This window comes from Mesoplodon densirostris, chromosome 15, assembly GCF_025265405.1.
Source record: "Mesoplodon densirostris isolate mMesDen1 chromosome 15, mMesDen1 primary haplotype, whole genome shotgun sequence".
In the NCBI taxonomy this organism is placed as follows: domain Eukaryota; kingdom Metazoa; phylum Chordata; class Mammalia; order Artiodactyla; family Ziphiidae; genus Mesoplodon; species Mesoplodon densirostris.
The window spans coordinates 2,196,488-2,215,538 of record NC_082675.1 but is presented as its reverse complement, the minus strand read 5'-3'; the positions used below and the strand labels follow the sequence as shown (position 1 = coordinate 2,215,538).

The following is a 19,051-nucleotide window of genomic DNA, read 5'->3' as shown; positions in this document are numbered from 1 at the left end:
TGTAACCCACAGGCAGCTCCTTTTCCCCCGGGGTCTGTCTGGTGCAAATCCCCCATAACTAGCATTCTATTCGGAAAGGAACGTGTAACTTTCAGGAAGAAGGTATGAGCTTCATCCTCCAAGACGCTGCTCCGCCCCGTGGATTTCTGTTGGGGGGGGCAATGGCTGTTTGCTGAGGATTCTCTATGTGCTTCTCATTCTGCTACTCTCTTTGGACTCTTTACATCACGTGATCTGCACAACAGTCCTGTGAATTCAGCGCATCCTTGTTTTGCAAATGAGGACGTTAAGGTTCCAGGGAAGCTGCTCGGCTATTGTGTGTTGGAAACGCCAGCCTGCAGCTCAGTGCAGCTCATGAGTAAGGCTGATGCAACCCACCGTCAACACACTGCAATATGGGGCTTCTGAACTTCCCTACAACCAGCTTCAGAAGTTAAATTGTACCTGGACGGTCCATTCAAACATGACACATGGGTCATTATTCTTAAGGGCGAAGGTCAAGAACTGAAACTGGCTGGGGAGTTTGCTGAGTGCCCACTTCTACCACAAGAGCAATGACAGCGGAGGGCCAGGGTTTTGAGGGTGGGGAAGACTTGTGTAGCTGTGATCTGCCAGCTCCAGCCCATCCCTCCAGTGACCCAGAGGTGAGGGGATCTCACGGACGTCCATCACGTGGGGACACCTGGTCCAGCCACATGCCCGTCGTCGAGCTCATGCTGAACGAGGTTCAGGGGCTGCCCTCCCCATGCCTCTCACTCGTGACATTTCCACAAAGTCCTCCTCCGCCTGGACAGGCAAAGGCACTAGTCTGCCGTGGACTGCATGTTTGCATCCCCCCCAAATTCGTATCTTGCAATCCTAACCCCCAAGGTGACGGCACTTGGAGGAGGGGCCTGTGGGACGTGATCAGGTCATGAGGGGGGAGCCCCCATGAGTGGGATTCGTGCCCTTATCAACAAGGCCCCAGAGGGCTCCCTCGCCCCATCCTCCAGGTGAGGACACAGTGTCTTCACCCCAAGGTGACGGCACTTGGAGGAGGGGCCTGTGAGAGGTGATCAGGTCATGAGGGGGGAGCCCCCATGAGTGGGATTCGTGCCCTTATCAACAAGGCCCCAGAGGGCTCCCTCGCCCCATCCTCCAGGTGAGGACACAGTGTCTTCACCGTCTAGGAGCCAGGAAGTGGGCCTCACCAGACACTGAGTCTGCCCACGCCTTATCTCGGACTTCCAGCCTCCAGGACTGTGAGAAATAAATGCCTGTTGTTCTTAAGCCACTTAGTTTATGGCATTATGTTACATCAGCCCGAGCTGACTAAGACAGCCAGGAACTGGGTGTGAACCTACGGGAACAGGCCCTGGGCTCAGCATCTTCTCCTGGTCCCTCTCCATCTCAACGTGAGCTTCTCCACGAAGACTCTCCCGGCTGCCCCAACATATGTGCTCTTGCCTCTCCTCGGAGGCCCTGGGGTCTCTGGGTTTGGTGCCTCTGGCTTCTTCACCCCCCAGCACTGACCACAAGACTTCACGCAGGAACCAATGAAAAGCTCAAGTCGTCACTCTCCCAGTATCCACGACTGACATCCCGATAGGCAGGCAGGAAATCCAGCATCACCTTACAAGATGAATGAACTGACCCTTCATAAATTAGTTCCTAGTCAGACCTGCTCCCTCCTCGAAGTAATGTCTGTCCCGCCTGCCCCTGACCTTGCTGCTTTGTAGGTCAGACTCTAGTTGATGATGGATTTCAAAAAGACTGGAGAGCACCATGCAATAAAAAGCAAATCCATCATAAATTGGAGAGCCAATCTCAGGTTAGATGGAAGGCTTTCTGCAGTTAGTAGAAATGATCCTGGAGAACCACTGAATTGTTTGTCAACCTGCTGACAAATGAGGTTGGGCAGAGCTGGGTTAATTAATCACAGAAGACAAATCGAGGAGGTTGTCGAGACAGGCATTTTGAGGGAATTCTGTGAACATCAGAGGACTAAAACAAGCCCTCGAGGTATCAAAATATGCCCTCACGTATCTTTGCAGACACAACCTTCTTTGCTCCAAGAAGGCTGCTCTTCCCCAGGTGTTCGGGCTCCCATCCTGCGCACGGCTGCCTTGCTCGGAAGGGCTGCCTTGTACGTGAGCCCCAGCCAAGATCAGCATGACGGAACCTCATGGAGACGGCAGTGGCAGCTGCCCCTGAGATCAACTGGAGGATGAGCCGACCCGGGAGGATGTCCATCTCAGCCCATCTCTTTACAGTTTCCTGGGAGAGAGTGTGGGGGGACGGGAGAGGGGTGCATTCCTCCTCCTGTTACAGCTGGGAGTGCGGGGAAGGAGGCAGACGGGTGCCCGGAACCCAAGATAGCATCCACAATGGAACTTCATGTCTTCGCAGATTCACCCGTATGTGTGAGATACATATACGTAAATGTATATATATCAAAAGGAGACATGAGAAGAGAGAACAATTTTGAGAGCGCTGTGGGCACCCCCTCCATGGCTCCTCTCTGTGAGCGCACGTCCAGGAGTGGGTGACACCAGGAAGACGGAACCCTCCAATTGCCCAGGGTGCTCTTGTTTCCTCCTGTCTTCTGTAGGACGAGCCTCTTACAGATGCAAGCGTTAAATATTTCCAACAACACGGCCCCTGAACAGAATCCTCTCACACACACACAGGCATGCGTGGGTGTATTCCGTGGTTCCCGGCTGATCGAAGGATGCTCCAGGACGGCGCTGGCTGTCGGCAGCGGCTCCCCTGCTGCTCCCCCCGCCCCTCCCCTTGCACAGGGTGACATCCCGGTGTCCCCTCCCTTGGGGACTACCTCCCCCCCGACCCCCCAGCCCAGGAGGACAGCTCACCTGCCGGCAGTGTGGAGAACTCCACGAAGGCTTCCTTCCTCTCCCTCTGCTCCAGGGGCAGTTGCCAGGGCATCTGGTGGGGCTTGGCCAGGACCTTCACCTTGTAAGCCACATTGGGCCTGAGGTTGCAGAACTGGTACTTGTAGCTGGTGGCCCGGACGACGTCCAGCTCCTGCTCGTTGAGGAAGATGACATGGCTGTAATTGCTGTTGGTGGGCACCCAGGAGAGCTGGGCGGAGACCTGCGTGATGTTGTCCACACGCAGGTGGGACGGGGCCACCACCACGTCCTTGCCCACCAGCAGCGTGCAGCGCAGCTCGTCCGAGCTGCCGCGGCTGGTGACACACTGCACGGAGATGCGGTAGGTGCAGGCTGCCATGTTCAGCTTCTCCACCAGGGCCTTGGTCCTGCCACCCAGCGCCAGGCTCAGGCGCGTCTCTGCGTCCACCAGCACGTTGTAGGTGCCCACAGTCCCCCAGCCCGGGGGCACCGCTGGGGGCTCCCAGCCCACAATGACACTTTTGGCAAGTTGCTTGATGAGGGTGATTTTCCGAGGGTAAGGCACGATGTCTTCTCCGATGTCATCGATGTTCGTGTCCAGCGTCCCCGCCCCGTGGTTAGAGGGGCCGGAGTCCGTGTGCGTCGGGGAGTGGAGGTCCAGGACGTGCTCCGCCTCCAAGCCGGCGCCAGCGTGGTTGATGAAGTTCTGATCCTGGTCTTTCCCCAGAGTGCCTGCCAGTCGAGACTCGTCCTGGACAAAATCCACGAAGTTGGAGGGCACCAGGCCCCTCTGCCCGTCCAGCAGCTCGCCTGTGGGGTACGAGGACAGGGTTACCACCCAGCTGTCCCGTGGGGTCCTGAGGGCCTGCAGTGGAGTCTGCGCCTTCCCGCAAGGGGGCTGCTCTACGGAAAGCAGCAGGGTCACAGTGGATTCCTCAGCCCTTTACAGGAATCACTCCAGCATCACCTCTTTGGGACCCCCGCCCCTGTGTCGGGACAGCACCCCGCAACCTGCCACCTGCCACCCCACCAGTGAGGCTGGCTTCCCCCATAGCACCCAGCACACCGCGGCCAGCCACACACATGTGTGTGTCAACGCCCCCCTTCCAACAGGGACGAAGTTCTGGGAGGACAGGGAACTTTGTTCCCTGCTAGACCTACAGGGACACCTGGCACAGAGTAGGTGCTCAGTAAGAGTTTGTCAGAAGGACAAACAGCATGCAAACTGCGTGGGTTTGGAGGCTAAAAAAATTACACACCTTACTCTGATTTTTGATTAGGTGATCACACAAACAGGAATTAAAAGGTGAATTTCCCCCCCTTGCAGAGCAATGTGTCTGTCTTGGCGAAATTCCTGACATGTGTCCGTTTGGTGAGAGACGATCAATTTGGTCCCAGAACCACCTGGAGGCTGAGTGGCCCAAAAAATACCACCAAACTAGCTCTCATGGCCATGGGCAGTCACAGCAGGGACCATCTTTTATTTCATGAAATGGTCTCATTTTTTTGCGTTCTCTTTATTCATGGGGCTCGGAAGCCTGCCGAGAGCAGAGCCGTGGAAAACTGAGAAGCGTTCGGAGGAGCTTCAGAGATGACACAGTTTGGGTGATCTCGCGACACCAGCAGGAAAGGGCTGTTTCCCCTGGCGTGTCGCAGAAAGGGCTTGACTGGGGGTCCAGGGACCCGGGAGGCTGGGAAGCGTGGAACGAAGGGTGGGGTCTGCTCCCAGTAGGCACACGCACGCCTCACGGGACGTGCGACGGGCCTGGGCGAGAGGGATGCTGACCGCTGAGTCTGAGGATCTCTGATTCTGCTCCCGTCCCCAGCTGGGGGGCGGGTCTCAAGATGTCAAGGAGGAGGAGGATGGGAGTGGCAGCAGGTCCTGTGTGCCCGGCCCCGCCCTCAGACCCCACGTCTGCGTCCTCATTTATTGCCACAGCCACCCGTTAAGGTGGCAACCGTGACCACCTGCGTAGTGAGGGGGCGAGCTTGCCACTGTCATGTGGACGACGCAACGCTGAGCTCGGCCGCCTGCCTTTCATCCGGCCTCTGGAAAGTCTGTGTGGGCACAGTGCCTGGCGCAAATACTCTAGAGAATTCCAACGAGGGTTACCTGGCAGCCGCCTCGGGCACATAGTTCTCCCCTGGTGCACACATCGGTGACGGCAATGTGAATTTGTGTTAAGAGTTCAAGCAGTTTTGCCACCAGTTGGTGAAATTTCTCAGGAGGACTACCCATGGCTGTGCCACTGTTTTTCCAGTAACTAATGGAAACCAAGAATTTCAATGACCCCAGGTTCTGGCACCTTCAGAAAAACAGCCCAGTCTGGGCTGCTGCTCGCCGACCTCAGCAGAGGCCACCTGATCTCAGGGCCCATCAACCCCAAGACAAGAGCCAGGAGTGTGGCCATCAGCTCCAAGGAAACTCCAGGAGGTCATGCAAGAGAAACCTGCTAGTTTAGCAAGAAACAATTTTTTCTGCTCAGAGGGACAGGAGGAAACCGAGACGCTTCTGTTAGGGCAATGGGAGAGTTTAGGGAACTGAGGAATCTGGATTTATGAAGCTCCTGTGGATGTCCCATGTTCATCCTCTAGCTACAAAAGTGACCAAGGTTATGAGTTTTGGGCAGAGGAATTCCCATTTCCTGGTCTCACACTGCACAAGGTGCAGGAAGTGGTCAGGCAGGACACGGGGCTGGACCACCCTAGGTTAACAACAGAGGCTGAAGGTCAGTGGGATCGCTATGAACCAGATGAGGTCCCCTGAAAGGGTCCCTGGCCCTGCCTCGGAGAAGGTGCTGGGCTGTAAGAGAGCCGGGGAGGAGAAACCCTCACCTGTCAGCCCCACGTGTCTGTGGGAGCTCCTGGGAAGCTCTGTGGACGTGAACATTAGAAGGTATCCACCCCGTGTCAGAGGGCTGCTTGGGGTTAAAAATAGGAAACCCCACTCAATCAGACAAAAGGGGAACAAATACCTTGTAACTCTGGAGGGCAGGAGGGTCAGAGCAGAGGCTGGGACGGCCTGGAGTGATGGGTGGCCCGGCCCTGGCCTGGCCTGTGTGTGCCACCTGCCCACCACGCTCTCACTGACCTTCATAGAAGCCGTCCTCGTCCATGTCTCCATAGACGTAGAGGTACTTCCCCGCCGTAAGGGGCAGCTCAGCCTCTGGGTTCTCATTTGGCCCATCGAAGGGGTTGTAACTAGAGAGAGAAACAAAACCCATTCAGTAATGCTCTGGGGGCTTCCCTGGTGGCGCAGTGGTTGAGAGTCCACCTGCCGATGCAGGGGACGCTGGTTTGTGCCCCAGTCCGGGAGGATCCCACATGCCGCGGAGCGGCTGGGCCCATGAGCCATGGCCGCTGAGCCTGCGCGTCCGGAGCCTGTGCTCTGTAATGGGAGAGGCCACAACTGTGAGAGGCCCACGTACCACAAAAAAAAAAAAAAAAAAAAAAAAAAAGCTCTGGATGGAGACTGACCCCAGCCCGTCCCTTGCAGAGCTTGGGGCCTCCTCCCTGCTGTCGCCAGGACATTTTAGACCCATGCGATGGGCTCGTGGATTGTCCATGCACTGAAAACTCAGGCCATCAGTAGCTCAACTCACACAGGTTTCATGCTAAATGGTAGTTCTGGAAGCAAGCTGTACACTGAGTCCTTTGTATCAGATGACATTTAAATGACTCCAAATTATATTTTTAAATAAATTTCCAAATCAGCAAGCAAATAAAAAAGTAATTAATCCTATAATCATTCAATATATATTATTGATCACAGGTAGAATCATATGACATATATTCTTTAGTCACCTGCTTACTTTTTACACTTTGCAATATGACATGATTATCTTTCCCCTCATGAAATATTCTATCATATCCTTTTTAATGGCTGTATAATACGCCACTGAAGAGATTAACATACTTTATTTAACCAATTTTCTATGTTGGGCATTGATATTTCTTCAAACTTTTGGCTGATATAATCAGTGCTGCATCCAATATCCTTACTAACATATGTTGCACACCTGCCCACTCTCTTCCTAAAGATAAGTCCCAAGGTAGTATATTTGTTTGGTCAAAGTCCTGCACATTTTAGAGGTCTTGGGTAGGTACAGCCAAAATATTCTCCAAATGGATGCACATTTTATCTTCCCCTCCCCACTAGGACTGTAAAATGCCCACTTCTCAAATCCTCAAAATATTGGAATTAACATTTTTTAAAGTCATGTCCAACTTGCAGATAAAACATGTGAGATGAATTTTTGATTTTCTAATTAAAGGGTCAATTAATTTAAAATAACAGGAAAGGACTCAACAAGAAAATAAAAGTGACATCAGTGATCGTGGGAGATGATCACGTAAACAAAAAGAACAAAGGGTGTCACTCAGCGTCCTGTCACACAAAGGGTGAAGCCACAGCAGCCCCCGTGGGGGCCAGCAGCCCCATGGGGTACCAGCACTCTCCTCTGTGTGTTTTCTTTGATCCCCACTGACGCCCAGTGAGGAGAGCAGAGAAGACAGTATTCTCATTCCCAATTCTCGTGGCCAACTGAAGTGCAAGGACTTGTCCAAGGCCACACGCTCACTAGGAGGTGTGGGTGGGAGCAGAACGAAGGCCTCCTGACCCTCACCCTGTGTGGGTCTAACCACACCACGTCGCCCTGTCCCTCAGAGTCCAGAGGTCCAGGGACATTGTCCAACGCCCTGAGGGTTTTGCTGAGTCAGTGACTGTCGGGGCATCTGCATCAGGATGGAAAGCAAAGCAGACGGATGTATGATGTGAAAGCCCAGCGGGTGGAGTGAAGCCAAACGTGGTTTCTGGCAGAGGGAATGGCACGTGCAAAGGCCAGGAGGAAGGGAGCGGGGTCCCCTCAGCTTCTGGAGAAGGACGGGTGAGGGTAGGAGCACTGGGGGCCGTGGGTCGCAGGGGCCAGATCACTGTGGATTTAACCTCCAGAGCTAATAGCTGTCGGGAAGGAGCCGTCACCTACGGAGTGATGTGACCGCATTTGCGATTTACAGAAGGGTCCCTCTGATGCTGTGTGGATGGGGTCTAGCTGGGCAGGGGGTGCCCTTAGAGGAGATGGAAGGGGGGCTGCCTGGGCATGAGGGCAGGGGAGCAGGGTCCCGGAGGACTCAAAGCTTTCTGGCCTCAGGAGGTGCAGATGTGGGTGCAATTACTGGGCAGGGGCTGGCGGGAGTGGGGCTGGATGCGGTGGGACGGGAGGCCCAGGGCCCAGTTCCAGGCGCCTTACGCTGCCTAGGCTCAGAGAGGCTGTGGCTGCAGGTGGAGCCTGGAGTGGTCCACGTGCAGAAGAGGCCGCCCAAGGGGGGAGGATGGAGCTGGAAGACAGGGGACAGGGGCCCAGCCTTCAGGAGGCCCACGCTTCACTCTCAGGAAGAGAAGTCTCAGCTGGTGAGAAAGAGGGTGGAAGAGGCCAGCGTGGGGAGGGAACCGTGGGCACCGAGGGGAACTGTGCACCGACGACGGAGTCCACATCCATCGGGGGTGGACGGATAAAATGCGGTCTCCCTGAAGTCCGCTGTGACCCGGGGATAGAAGGGGACGGAGCTGCAGTGGGTGAGCCTTGATGACACAATGCTAAGACGGGAAGGAAATGTCCAGAACGGGGAACCCACAGCGACTGAAAGGTTAGTGGTTATTTGGGGGGGGGATGGAGGGGATGGGCTGACACCTGAAAGGGACGGGGGTCTTGGTGAGCGGACAGGAATGTTCTCAACTTGACAGTGGCGAGGATGGCACGTACTGTGCGTTGCATCTAGAGACTGTCATACAGAGTGAAGTCAGCCAGGAAGAGGAAAACAAATACGGTGTAATATCGCTTATATGCGGAATCTAGAAAAACGGTCCAGATGAACTTACTGGCAAAGCAGAAAGAGAGTCACAGACGTAGAGAACAAACGGATGTTGACCAAGGGGGGTCGGGGGGGTGGGATGAACTGGGAGATTGGGATGGACACAGACACACTATATAAAATAGAGAACTAACAAGGAGCTACCGCAGAGCACAGGGAACTCTGCTCAGTACTCTGTAATGGTCTACATGGGAAAAGATTCTAAAAAAGAGTGGGTACATGTATATGTACAACAGGTGCACTTTGCTGGGCAGCAGAAACTAACACAGCATTGCAAATCAACTGCACTCCAATTTAAAAAAATGGGGGGACTGTAAGCTATGTGACTGACCCCTCAGTAAAGCTGTTTAAAAGGAAGGGTGCGGGAGGCCTGTGTCGGGTGCCTGCCGGACTTCTGGAAAGGGGCCCCCTGGAGCCTCAGCGAGGCTCGTCCTGCTGTTGGGGGAGGGGACACCGGGCTGAAGAGGGGGCAAGAGATGGGGAAGCGAAGGCCGCTCCACAGGCCCCTCCTAGAGCAGAGGTGGGAGGAGGGCACGGGGCCATGGGGAGCAGGGCTTCTCCTGTTTCGAGTTTGGGGAAACTTCAAAGCAGGGTGCTGAGTAAGGACAGTGTTTAGCTCCGGGGGGGGAAACACCCCCAAACTCCCCTTACCTTCGAGCCACTCCTCCAGGGATGCGCAGGGTGTTTGGGGAACTGAGATCCGCGCGATCCTGTCTGGGACTATTCTCATGTGGTTTGATTTGGCTGGGTGTGAGGTGGAAAACACCCAGAGCGCCCACAGAGGATGGGGACGGAGCTCACCGAGCGCCCTGGCCGCGGCTGGGGACCGCGGTGTTGGCTATACACCGGTTGACCACTCAGGCTTTCTCTCTGCCTGCTTTCACGCTGGCTGTGGATCCAGCCTCTGGATGCCCCAGCTCTTGGGCACCTTCCCCAGAATAAGGTCTCATCTCCCCAGGAGAGCGGAGGGAGGGCGTGCCCAGGGAGCAGGTGGCCACCGCAGCCTCGAGGGGCCAGGCTCATCGCTGGGAAGGGCCCAGCTGGCGAGGGAGACAAACCTGGAAGCCAGATCAGCATCCCGGCCGCGGCCCCAACCTGCCAGCCCAGAGGGCTCTGCCTGAACAGCTGTGCCAGCCAAGCTCCACACACACAAAGGAAGAACCGTCCTCCCACCAGACATGGGGCGGGGCTGAGCCCTCCTTCTTGGGCCCCAGGACTGGCATCCTCAAAGCTCTCTCCAGTGATATGGTGATGTCCCCATGGACCCTATGAAGGATGCAGGCGGGGGCAGCCAGCATTCAGATCGGGGGGGGGGGGGGGGGCGGGGCCTCCTCAGGGGCTGGCTGGCATCCTCATCCAGGACGCCCCAGCCCAGGGCGGCTACTCCACGGGCTTCCAGTATCTGGACGTCAGAAGTGGGTTTGCACTGGTGAAATTAGTGGATCAGCGAAAAAATAATCCACTGACAGGTAGAGTAGTTATTAGAAATGGTTCTCACTGGAGAAGGTGGAAGGCACTGAAGGTACGCAGACATGCTAAAAGGAAGCTCACCCCGCCTCCTCCACGTGGAGAGATTTTAAGGATCTAGTGAGGGAGGCATCCACCCTTGGTGACGGCTCCTGAGGTTTGATTCCTCAACAGCTCCGTGCACCGTTCAGTCCCCTTATGGGGGACTCTGGTTGCCTGTCGCCCACTAAGAGGGCAGTGGCGTCTGACCCCAGAACACTGCCCTTTCTGCCCGGCCAACCCAGGAGGCAAAGGGTCACTGGAGCATCTGGAAACACAAGAGCCCAGGTCCTCACTGAGCATAAAGTACAGGAGGTCTGACTGTTCTATGTCTGCTTTTGGTGACTATGTGATTCATCCGTGTCTGCACACCTGGCAAACTCGGGGCATTATAATGCCTGTCGCATTATAACCAGGCAGGGAAGTTGCAGGGAGGCGGCTAACCCTCATCCATCTCAAAGTTTTCAGTGGTAACCACAAAGAATCTGAGGGCCGTGCATGACCAACCTGGCTGACGTCGGTGGACACAGACACCCAGGTCCTCCAACAAGAGCTCAGCTCTGCAGCTGTAACAGCTAGGTGATGTGGCCCAGGCACTGGGCGGACAGGGAAGATGCCGGACAGGCACCAAGCAGGGGGCTCTGGGCAAGGGGGCCCCTCTTTGAGTTTCAGCTTGCTGCCTGTCATGGAGTGAACTGTGTCCCCCAAAAGAGACGTTCAGATCCTGGCCCCTGTGGAGGTGACCTTATTTGGAAATAGGGTCTTTGCAGGTGGGATCAAGTTAAGATGAGGTCATCCTGGAGTAGGGTGGGCCCTAATCCAAGACAGGGGTCCTTATAAAAAGAAGAGGGAACACACAGAGACCCACAGGGAAGAAGAGCACGTGAAGATGGAAGCAGAGATTGGAGCGGGGGGTCTACAGCTGAGGGACGTCAGGGATGCTGACAGCCAGCAAAAGCTGGTCCTCCCCATGCCTTGATTTCCCACTTCTGCCTTCCAGAACTGGGAGAGCACGGATTTTTGCTGTTTTTAAGCCACCCAGTTGGTGACGGTTTTGAATGGCAGCCCTGGGAAACTAACACACTATCCAAACTCTTTCTAGCAGAGCAGACACACCCTTGCCATCCTCCAAAGCCTGGCTGAACTGGCCGCTTCCTCTCGGCACCTGGGAAGGGTCCCCTCAGCTCATGGAGTGCTCCCACCCCCATCACTCCATCTGCCCAGAGGCTGCCCGTGCTTACGGATGCTCAGAGGATGTGGAGAGGACCACCGCTCTTACCTATAGCGGGCGACACACAAGTGGACCTTCCCCGAGTATCTCTGCTTGGTGGTATTGGAATTCCGTTCATTATCCATCTATTAAAGACACAATGGATGTGCAGGTCATTGAAGCTGTAGGCTTCACGTCTCATGCCGGAAACATGCAGGAGATCCCTTCCACGGTCCCCCTGGGCTTTTCAGCCTCAGATGGTGGGACCCCCATGAGTTGCTGCCACACCCGGGTTCTTGGTCCTGGGTGTGACCCAGAGATGGGGGCGGGATCCCTCCCTTCAGGCTTCTTGGTCACACAGAGGACAGTTATAAAGAACTTGTCTCCCCCAATACTGTATGATATCACTTCTATGTGGAGTCTAAAAAACAACACAAATGAAGGTATGTGCACTACAGAAATAGACTCACAGACATAGACAACAATTTTGTGGTTACCAAAATGGGGGAAGAGTTAGGAGTATGGGATTAGCAGATACAAACTACTATATATAAAATAGATAAGTAACAGGATTTACTGTATAGCACAGGGAACTACAGCCATTGCCTTGTAATAACTTATAATGGAGTATAATCTGCAAAAATACTGAATCACTATGTTGTACGCCTGACACTAACACAGTATTGTAAATCAACTATACTTCAATAAAAATTGATTAATTAATTAAAAGCTACTTTTAAAAAGTCCTCCTCTTCCCACACCCAGATTGGACTCAAGGTAAGGACCATCTCCCGACATAATTTAAGGCCTGAGATGTCACTGCCCCAGACCCTGCCAGGCTCCTCGGAGGACACATTTAGGTAATGCTTTGTGCCCTCAGCCCTCAAGGGCTCAGTGCAGGGAAGGGAGCGCTCACACGTGGATGGTGCCCAGTGCCCCCGGGAATCCTGATCAGAAAAAGGGACACAAGAGCTGCTTCCTCCCGATACCGCCCCCCCACCCGCCCCTCCTCTCCGCTGCCCGAGTCTGCCGGGCACCAGGACGCTGCCTATAGGGGTTTCCTTACACCAGCTACAACTGTCTTGGGGTCGGGGGAGGGAGGAAAGGGCACCAGGGGAAGGTGGGAGTGACCATGAACCCCGCCCACCCCGGGACTCCTGTCGGGTCCCTCCTGACACTCCCGCACCCGGGGAGAGGGCTCTCCTGGGGGTCACAGCATGGCACTCCCCGTCTCAGGGCCTTCAGTGGTTTCCCCCTGGACTTGGACCAAAAGTCGAGAGCTTCCCTGAGGCCTCAACCCCCCTCCCCAGCTCCCGGCTCCTCTCCAGCCCCAGCGGGCTTCCCCTGGGCCCCTTCTCACGGACAAACAGACCACGAGTGGCCAAGGAGGGCCGCCCTGTCCTCCACCTCATCCTTCCGGGTCACCGGCTTGTTGGGTTCACGACACTTGCTGTTACCCGACTTTCAGGTGTTGACTTATGGTCATTCAGCCCATGAGAGCAGGGACCCCCCCACCGTCTGTAAACTGGGGCCTCACGTCCTGGCACATAGTAGGTGCTCAATGAACGGGGGTGAAGGCAAGAGAAAGGCGGGCTGGGGAGAGAGGGGGAGGGCTGCCAACACCCACAGCCCGTATCACGGCGCAGTGGGGCAGCTGCCTCGGCCAGGACAGGACTCACGTCGGATTCAAATCTGCATCTTGGGCCACCAGATCTTGACAGAAAGGGGGGCTTGACGGACAGAGGTTCTGGCTTGTCACCCGGGAGCGGGAGGGGCCGGATATATTCACCGATCAGAGTGCGGCTTCCAACGGAGCTTTCCTGACCTGGACAGCAACATCAGAGCAATTTGAAAGAAGACAGCAAGGAAATAATCAAAGTGCACTGGTCATCTGCCTTCCCTGTGGGTCTTTCCCTGTCTTTGGCATCAGTCTTGGACCTTTATTTTGGGACCCACCCATCTCCCACTCTTAATCTAAACCCCCGGCTCTGGGCTGTCCATCTGGCAGAGTCCACGCCTGGCTACACCAACTGTTTGGTGGAGATGGTGGGGTTGCACATGAGATGGAAGTAGGAAGGTCCAAGAGAACTTCGTGGGAGTCATGGGCAAAGAGGCTCTCCTTTTCTCTGGCTTAAAATGGAGAGGAGATGAGACTGAGTGATACTGCAGCCACACTGCCACCAGGAGGAGGAAAGTCCATCTGAGAATGGAGACTGCTTGTAGAAGGAGGAGCTGGAAGATGGAGAGGGAGGAACTGGATCCGGGTGGCATGGCTGGAGCCTCCGAATCCAGATGTACCTGAGGCTAAACCTAGGATCTTCACCTACTCTATGGGATAAATAAATTCCTTTTTGCTCACAGCAGTTTAGGCCGGCTTTGCTGTCACTTATGACTGAAAGAGACCTGACTTATACACCAAGTGGCCAGATGGTCAGGTTTACGGCTAAAAAGTATTCTTGAGACTCACTAGGACCAAAGCAGATCTGCCCATCCTGTCCTCATGGGGCTGCTGAGCCCCAGCCCAGTGACACGTGGCAGGGCAGGGAGAACTGAGCACCTTGACCAGTGCTGGCCCGGACTGTCGGATTAAGTCAGGCGTGTTTCTTTAGGATCAGATGTGAATTACAGAAGCAACACATTTCCCTTCCCCACGTTCTCACTGCCTGGTGGCCTGCGGATGTTCCTTTCTGGCTTTGTCTCAGCCAGTCTCTGGCTGGCTGTGGCTCTCCCATCACAGGGACTGCTCCACTGAGGAAGATGACTCGCTGAGCCCAAATCAGGAAAAACATATAGGGTGAGAAGTGCTCCCACAAAGGCTGTGTACAAGTCACCCCCAGAGAAGCCCCACTCCCCTAGCTGATTAAGAGAACTGAGAACCTCGGGGGAGCATCACTGCAACAAAGAATTGATGCTGAAGTGGACCCGCGGTCCCTGCTAGGAGGCCATATCCCAGAGCGCAGCGGCCTGGCTCTGGTCACTGCCCAGGACCCCTAATGACCACAGCAGCCAGTGCTTGGCATACAGCAGGTGCAAAGTCAATATTTACTGAATTAATTGACTCCCTCAGAAAGCCGGCAGAGGGTGTGGCCTGGCTGCAGGGTGCTTCAGTGCTGCAGGGGAGGTGTTTCATCCCAACACAGGACTCGCCCAGGCCAACAAACTGTGTGTGGAAGAAACGTGTCCTGCTTTGGGGCAGAAGCCTTTTTGAGCCAGTGTCTAATTTGTTATGCTTCCCTTCCCTTGCAATGGAACATTCCAGATGGGAGAGGCTCAGCATTCCCAAGTGAAGACAGTGTGGAACCCATTCCCCGAGCCAACCTGAGATGGATGTGCAGTGCGATCGAGAACGAGACTTGTGCTGTTTCAAGCCCCTGAGATTTGGGGATGTTTGTTACTGCAGCTGAACCTAGCCCATCCTGACTGATACACTGCTGCTGGGAAGAGCAGGGCGTGACGCCACCAGCAAAGGTGAAATGAGTATCGTAGAGTCACCTCATAGTCACATTTTACTTAAACAAATCCAGTTGTCTAGAGAAAAATATTTTGTTGCATGTGGCATTTTACCTGCCTTTCTGCTGAGTGAATGTGAGATTAGAGACAAAACCACGTAGTGCCCTCAGCTGCACACCCCTTCATGTTCTGCATGTTTCAAGATATGCATTTCCTGGAAAATATGGCCACTAAGGTCAAATCAATGACTTTATCCAGTGTTTCACCAAAGCCCAGCTCCAATACTGGAAGGAAACTGGCTGTGTAGGGGCAGCCCTGGGAGATGACATGCCCCCTTCCTAGGAGATTTCTAGGGATGATTCTGTCCCTGTGAGGTTTCTGCCTTGCTGGCTGCAGATGTGACTCCACTGCACAGAAGGCGAGTCCCTTAGGGGCTCACGGTCAAGCGGCCCTTGTCTTCCTCAACCTTGGGTGGACCCAGCCTCAGGCAGGAGGCCCCCAGGGGATGCACAGCACACCTGCCGGGTCGTGCTCTGATCTGCACTGGCCCGGGCTGCTCCCCTGCCCCCCCCACCCTCCCCTCCTGTGTAAGGAGGAAAGGCCAGCCCAGCAGCGAGTTCCCTGTCACTCTCACCCTTAAAGGGACCCCTGCCATCTGCCGTCAAAGAGTGACTTTGAGGGGGACTTCAGGGTTGCACAAGGAAGCCCCCTAGCAGGCATTCCTCCCACGACCAAGTGACGCTGGCACACCAAGGATGCGGCAAGGATGATGCCAAGCGTGTCTGGCTTTGCCAGCAGGGGGCCCTCGTGGGCGACGTAGCAGATTATGAAATGAGCTGGTCTGTTATCACCACGGCTCTTCCCAATGGCTGCACAGAAGCCTTGGTGCAAACCTGTTCTTCTACCGGGATCTGAGTCAGAGTCCTGTTGTGGTTTTGTTGGTTTTGTTCTTAGTCAGCATCCATTTTCCTCCGTCGTGAATTAGATCCTTTTTTCTGGATAATCTCAACACCGACTGAATCAGGTCAATCACTGTTCCCCTCCCCACCCCCACTGACCCACGAGCCTGCCCTGGACTAACACATTCTCACGCTGTGCTGCAAGGAATACACGTAGGGGGCCCCGGGCTGCTACTTTTGGAAGGGCCTGCTTGCAAGTTGGGCTTGGCTGTATCCGGGAACACAGCTTCTACACTGTTCCTGCACCAACAGGAAAGGCTCCCTAAGTGACAGGCGTGTTTCCCTGTAACCAGACTGTATGCACGGCCTGGCTTGTGCCGAGTGCCTGCCTTGCTCTGGGGGGTCTGGGGTTCTGGTGTGTGCCAGGCAGAGGTGCCCACGTGACCAGCCCCCAGTAGACCCTGCATCTCTACTGGGCGTCCCTGGGCCTCACCACCGCACGCGGGTGGCTGCTCGTTTGGCTGCATGGTGGGAGCTCTGGGTGGTCCTTCCAGAGGAAAAAGGCACTGTCTGTCTGCACGTGGATCCCTCCGGACCCCCACCGTGTGTCTGTCCTGTGTCGCCGGAACAGCTCTGAGCCAGGAGGGCTGAGTCCTGGGACTTATCGACTGTGCTCGGGACCTGGGGACCCTGAAAAACGTGCACGGCTGAGATCACGTGAACCTCCAGCCCCAAACCTTCTCACTCAGTGGGAGCTGGAGAAACGGTCTTCATTTCTGGGAGGGAACCTTCTGTGACCACCCCGTCTAAGTGGCCCTGGGTCACTTGCTCTCTTGTCACCTGACCTTCCGCATCTGTCTGAGTGGGAAGCTACCTAGTCACCATCCGTCCCCTTGTTTCTTGTCTGTGTTCTCCCCGCCCAGAGGGGCTCCACCCAGGGCCTGGCCATCTGCTCAGCATCGCAGCCTGGGGGCGTACCTTGTGCTCAGAACTTGTCTGTTGTGGGGGGGTGTCCAGACCCCCCTCTCCCTCTGTCTTGTGTTTCACGGCCACTTAGCATTCTCCTAACGCATGAGCAGGGCGGGAAGGGAGCAGGAAGGTGGAATAAGCCAGGAATCATGATTTATCAAGATACAGGCAGCATCACCTTGTTTTCAAAATGAAAAGCATCCCAAGAACTTAGCCTATGTTCTGACAAGACCTAGGAGAAATGTGGAAATTCTCTATCTTTTATGGAATTCCAAAGTGAATAGCTGACACTCATCTCCAGTAAACTTTAAAACATCGACTGTCTTACAGGAGGATAAAACTGGGCCTGCGGCCCGTTTAACCTTCAGTAGAGAGAACGTTCCCTGACGGAGCAGGGTATGTTGTTGCCTACACTGGGAACCTTCCATGACGTTAATTAAATGCCTGTGGGATCCAGACAAAACTCCCCTCAACCAGGCACATTCAAACCTCCCTGCTCCCCACCTCTGCCTCCTAAACACAAACGTGGTGGGAAGGCACTGAAATTCACCACTGTGAGTACCGCTGCCTTTGTCAGAAGAGAAGTTCCAAGTACATCACAATGTCAACAAGAGGTCACTGGATGAAAAGAGGGGAAACACGGGAAGCTGAGAAGCCCACCTGGCAGATTCCAGCATAGACCCCAGAGCCAGACCTCTGGGGCCGAGTCCCGGCTCACCGCCCGGCTGGGTGACCCACTAAGCCCCTCCACCCATGTTGTCTGTAGAACGGGGCTCAGAACGTGTGCGAAGCCACGCTGGTCGGCACCCATCAAGGGCTTAGGACGAGGTCTGGCGTGTGGGGTGGACGTGGGAGACGCCGGCTGGCCTGCACCGCCCCAAGGCCTGCTAGGCTGGTCACTGCGCCGGGTGTGGTGAGATGCTTTGTCACACACCTCCACCCCCAGCCCTTGCCAGCGCCCCTTCTCCATCCCGGCTGCCGTGCGAGGGAGGGAGGGAGGGAGGGAGGTCCAGGTGCTTACCTTTGCCAATGGATGGAGCCAGTCCGTTCATGAAGCTCCGGAAGGGCTTGCCGGGGGACGAGGGGACGTCCAGGGAGCTGCCTCCCGGCAGGTCGATCTCACCCGCGTGCTGCCGGAGCCGACTCAGGTCCCGGGACAGCAGGTTGAACTGCTCACTCTGCGCGCGGCATTTCTCCTCTAGCTCCCGTGCCCTGCGCTGCGCGCGGAGACCCAGACCCACGCAGTCAGCAGGCGGCCTGGGCTGCTGGGGCCCCGCGTGTCTGCACACGAGTGTGCATCTGTGCGTGTGTGCACGCGTGTGCACAAGACTGCATGCCACGTGTGCATGGGTGGATGACAGTGCATGTGCGTGTGTATTGTGTGCATGTGTGTTGCATGGGTGTGCGCAGGACTGGGTGCCGTGTGTGCATGTGTGAATGACTGTGTGTGTGTGTGTGTGTGTGTGTGTGTGTGTAGCGGGAGGGCTGCCTCTTTCGTCCACGCGAGAACGGTGTGTGAACAAACTAAGCTTCCTGTGCACGCTGGCCGTCGGCCAGGTTTCCTCTTAGGGCGAACGTGGGAAAGCACAGGAGCCAAGAAACCTTGCACACACTCAGATCCCAGCCAACTGTGGATTGTTCTGGGCTCTGTGTACAGCCCGGGCACTTGGCGGTTGGCACGCCTCACTGTAGCTGCTTGAAATTTGGAGCGTAAGGCGGTGACACAGCCCAGCTTTGCGGACAGCTCAGTTGCTAACCCCTGGATGCAGTTTTCTTGTAAGCTGCAGAACCCCAAAGCACCCTGCTTTGGCATTAAAGGGAATTGCTGTTTGCTGGATTGGCTTAGCAACATCGCTGCCATTTGCAGACATCAGAGACATCTCGGGAGCACCAGGGAGCTGGGAGTGTCCCCTGGGCACACACGGCAGGGAAGGGCACCACGGGCAGCTCCCCCCATTAACCCCATCTTTGCTCTTGGTTCTCAGCTGGGCGGGCGTGATCCAGCCACTCTCCTCTCCCGGGGGAACTGTGGTGCACACTCCCTACACCCCCTCCCCTGGCGCCCTTTCTCCTGCTGTCAGAACTCCCTGCCCTGGGCCACCGGCGGAGGGGCAAAGGGAGGGTCCGCTCTGCACGCTCCCTTCCTGGCACATTCTAGTACCTCCCTGATTATTTCTCGTCTGCCTCCGTGACTAGATCATTTATGCGCCAAGCTTGTGCTTTCTGGTTCCGAGACACCCGTAACGTGTTGCATAGCACTGGCACATCGCAGGTGCTCAGTAAATGTTTGCTGA

At 55.5% G+C, this 19,051-nt stretch overlaps 1 protein-coding gene across 7 annotated transcripts in view; it reads right to left on the bottom strand.

The window, feature by feature from the left end:
- RIMBP2 (RIMS binding protein 2) overlaps positions 1 to 19,051 on the bottom strand; it is a 73,989-nt gene that overhangs the window by 36,424 nt on the left and 18,514 nt on the right. For all 7 annotated transcript variants that reach the window (XM_060118954.1, XM_060118949.1, XM_060118952.1 and 4 more), the window contains 5 exons: positions 17,779 to 17,974; positions 13,119 to 13,264; positions 11,509 to 11,585; positions 5,944 to 6,053; positions 2,853 to 3,662 (listed from right to left, as the gene is read on the bottom strand). In XM_060118954.1, the coding sequence (XP_059974937.1) occupies positions 2,853 to 3,662; positions 5,944 to 6,053; positions 11,509 to 11,585; positions 13,119 to 13,264; positions 17,779 to 17,974 (1,339 nt within the window). The remainder of the gene's footprint in view (positions 1 to 2,852; positions 3,663 to 5,943; positions 6,054 to 11,508; positions 11,586 to 13,118; positions 13,265 to 17,778; positions 17,975 to 19,051) is intronic.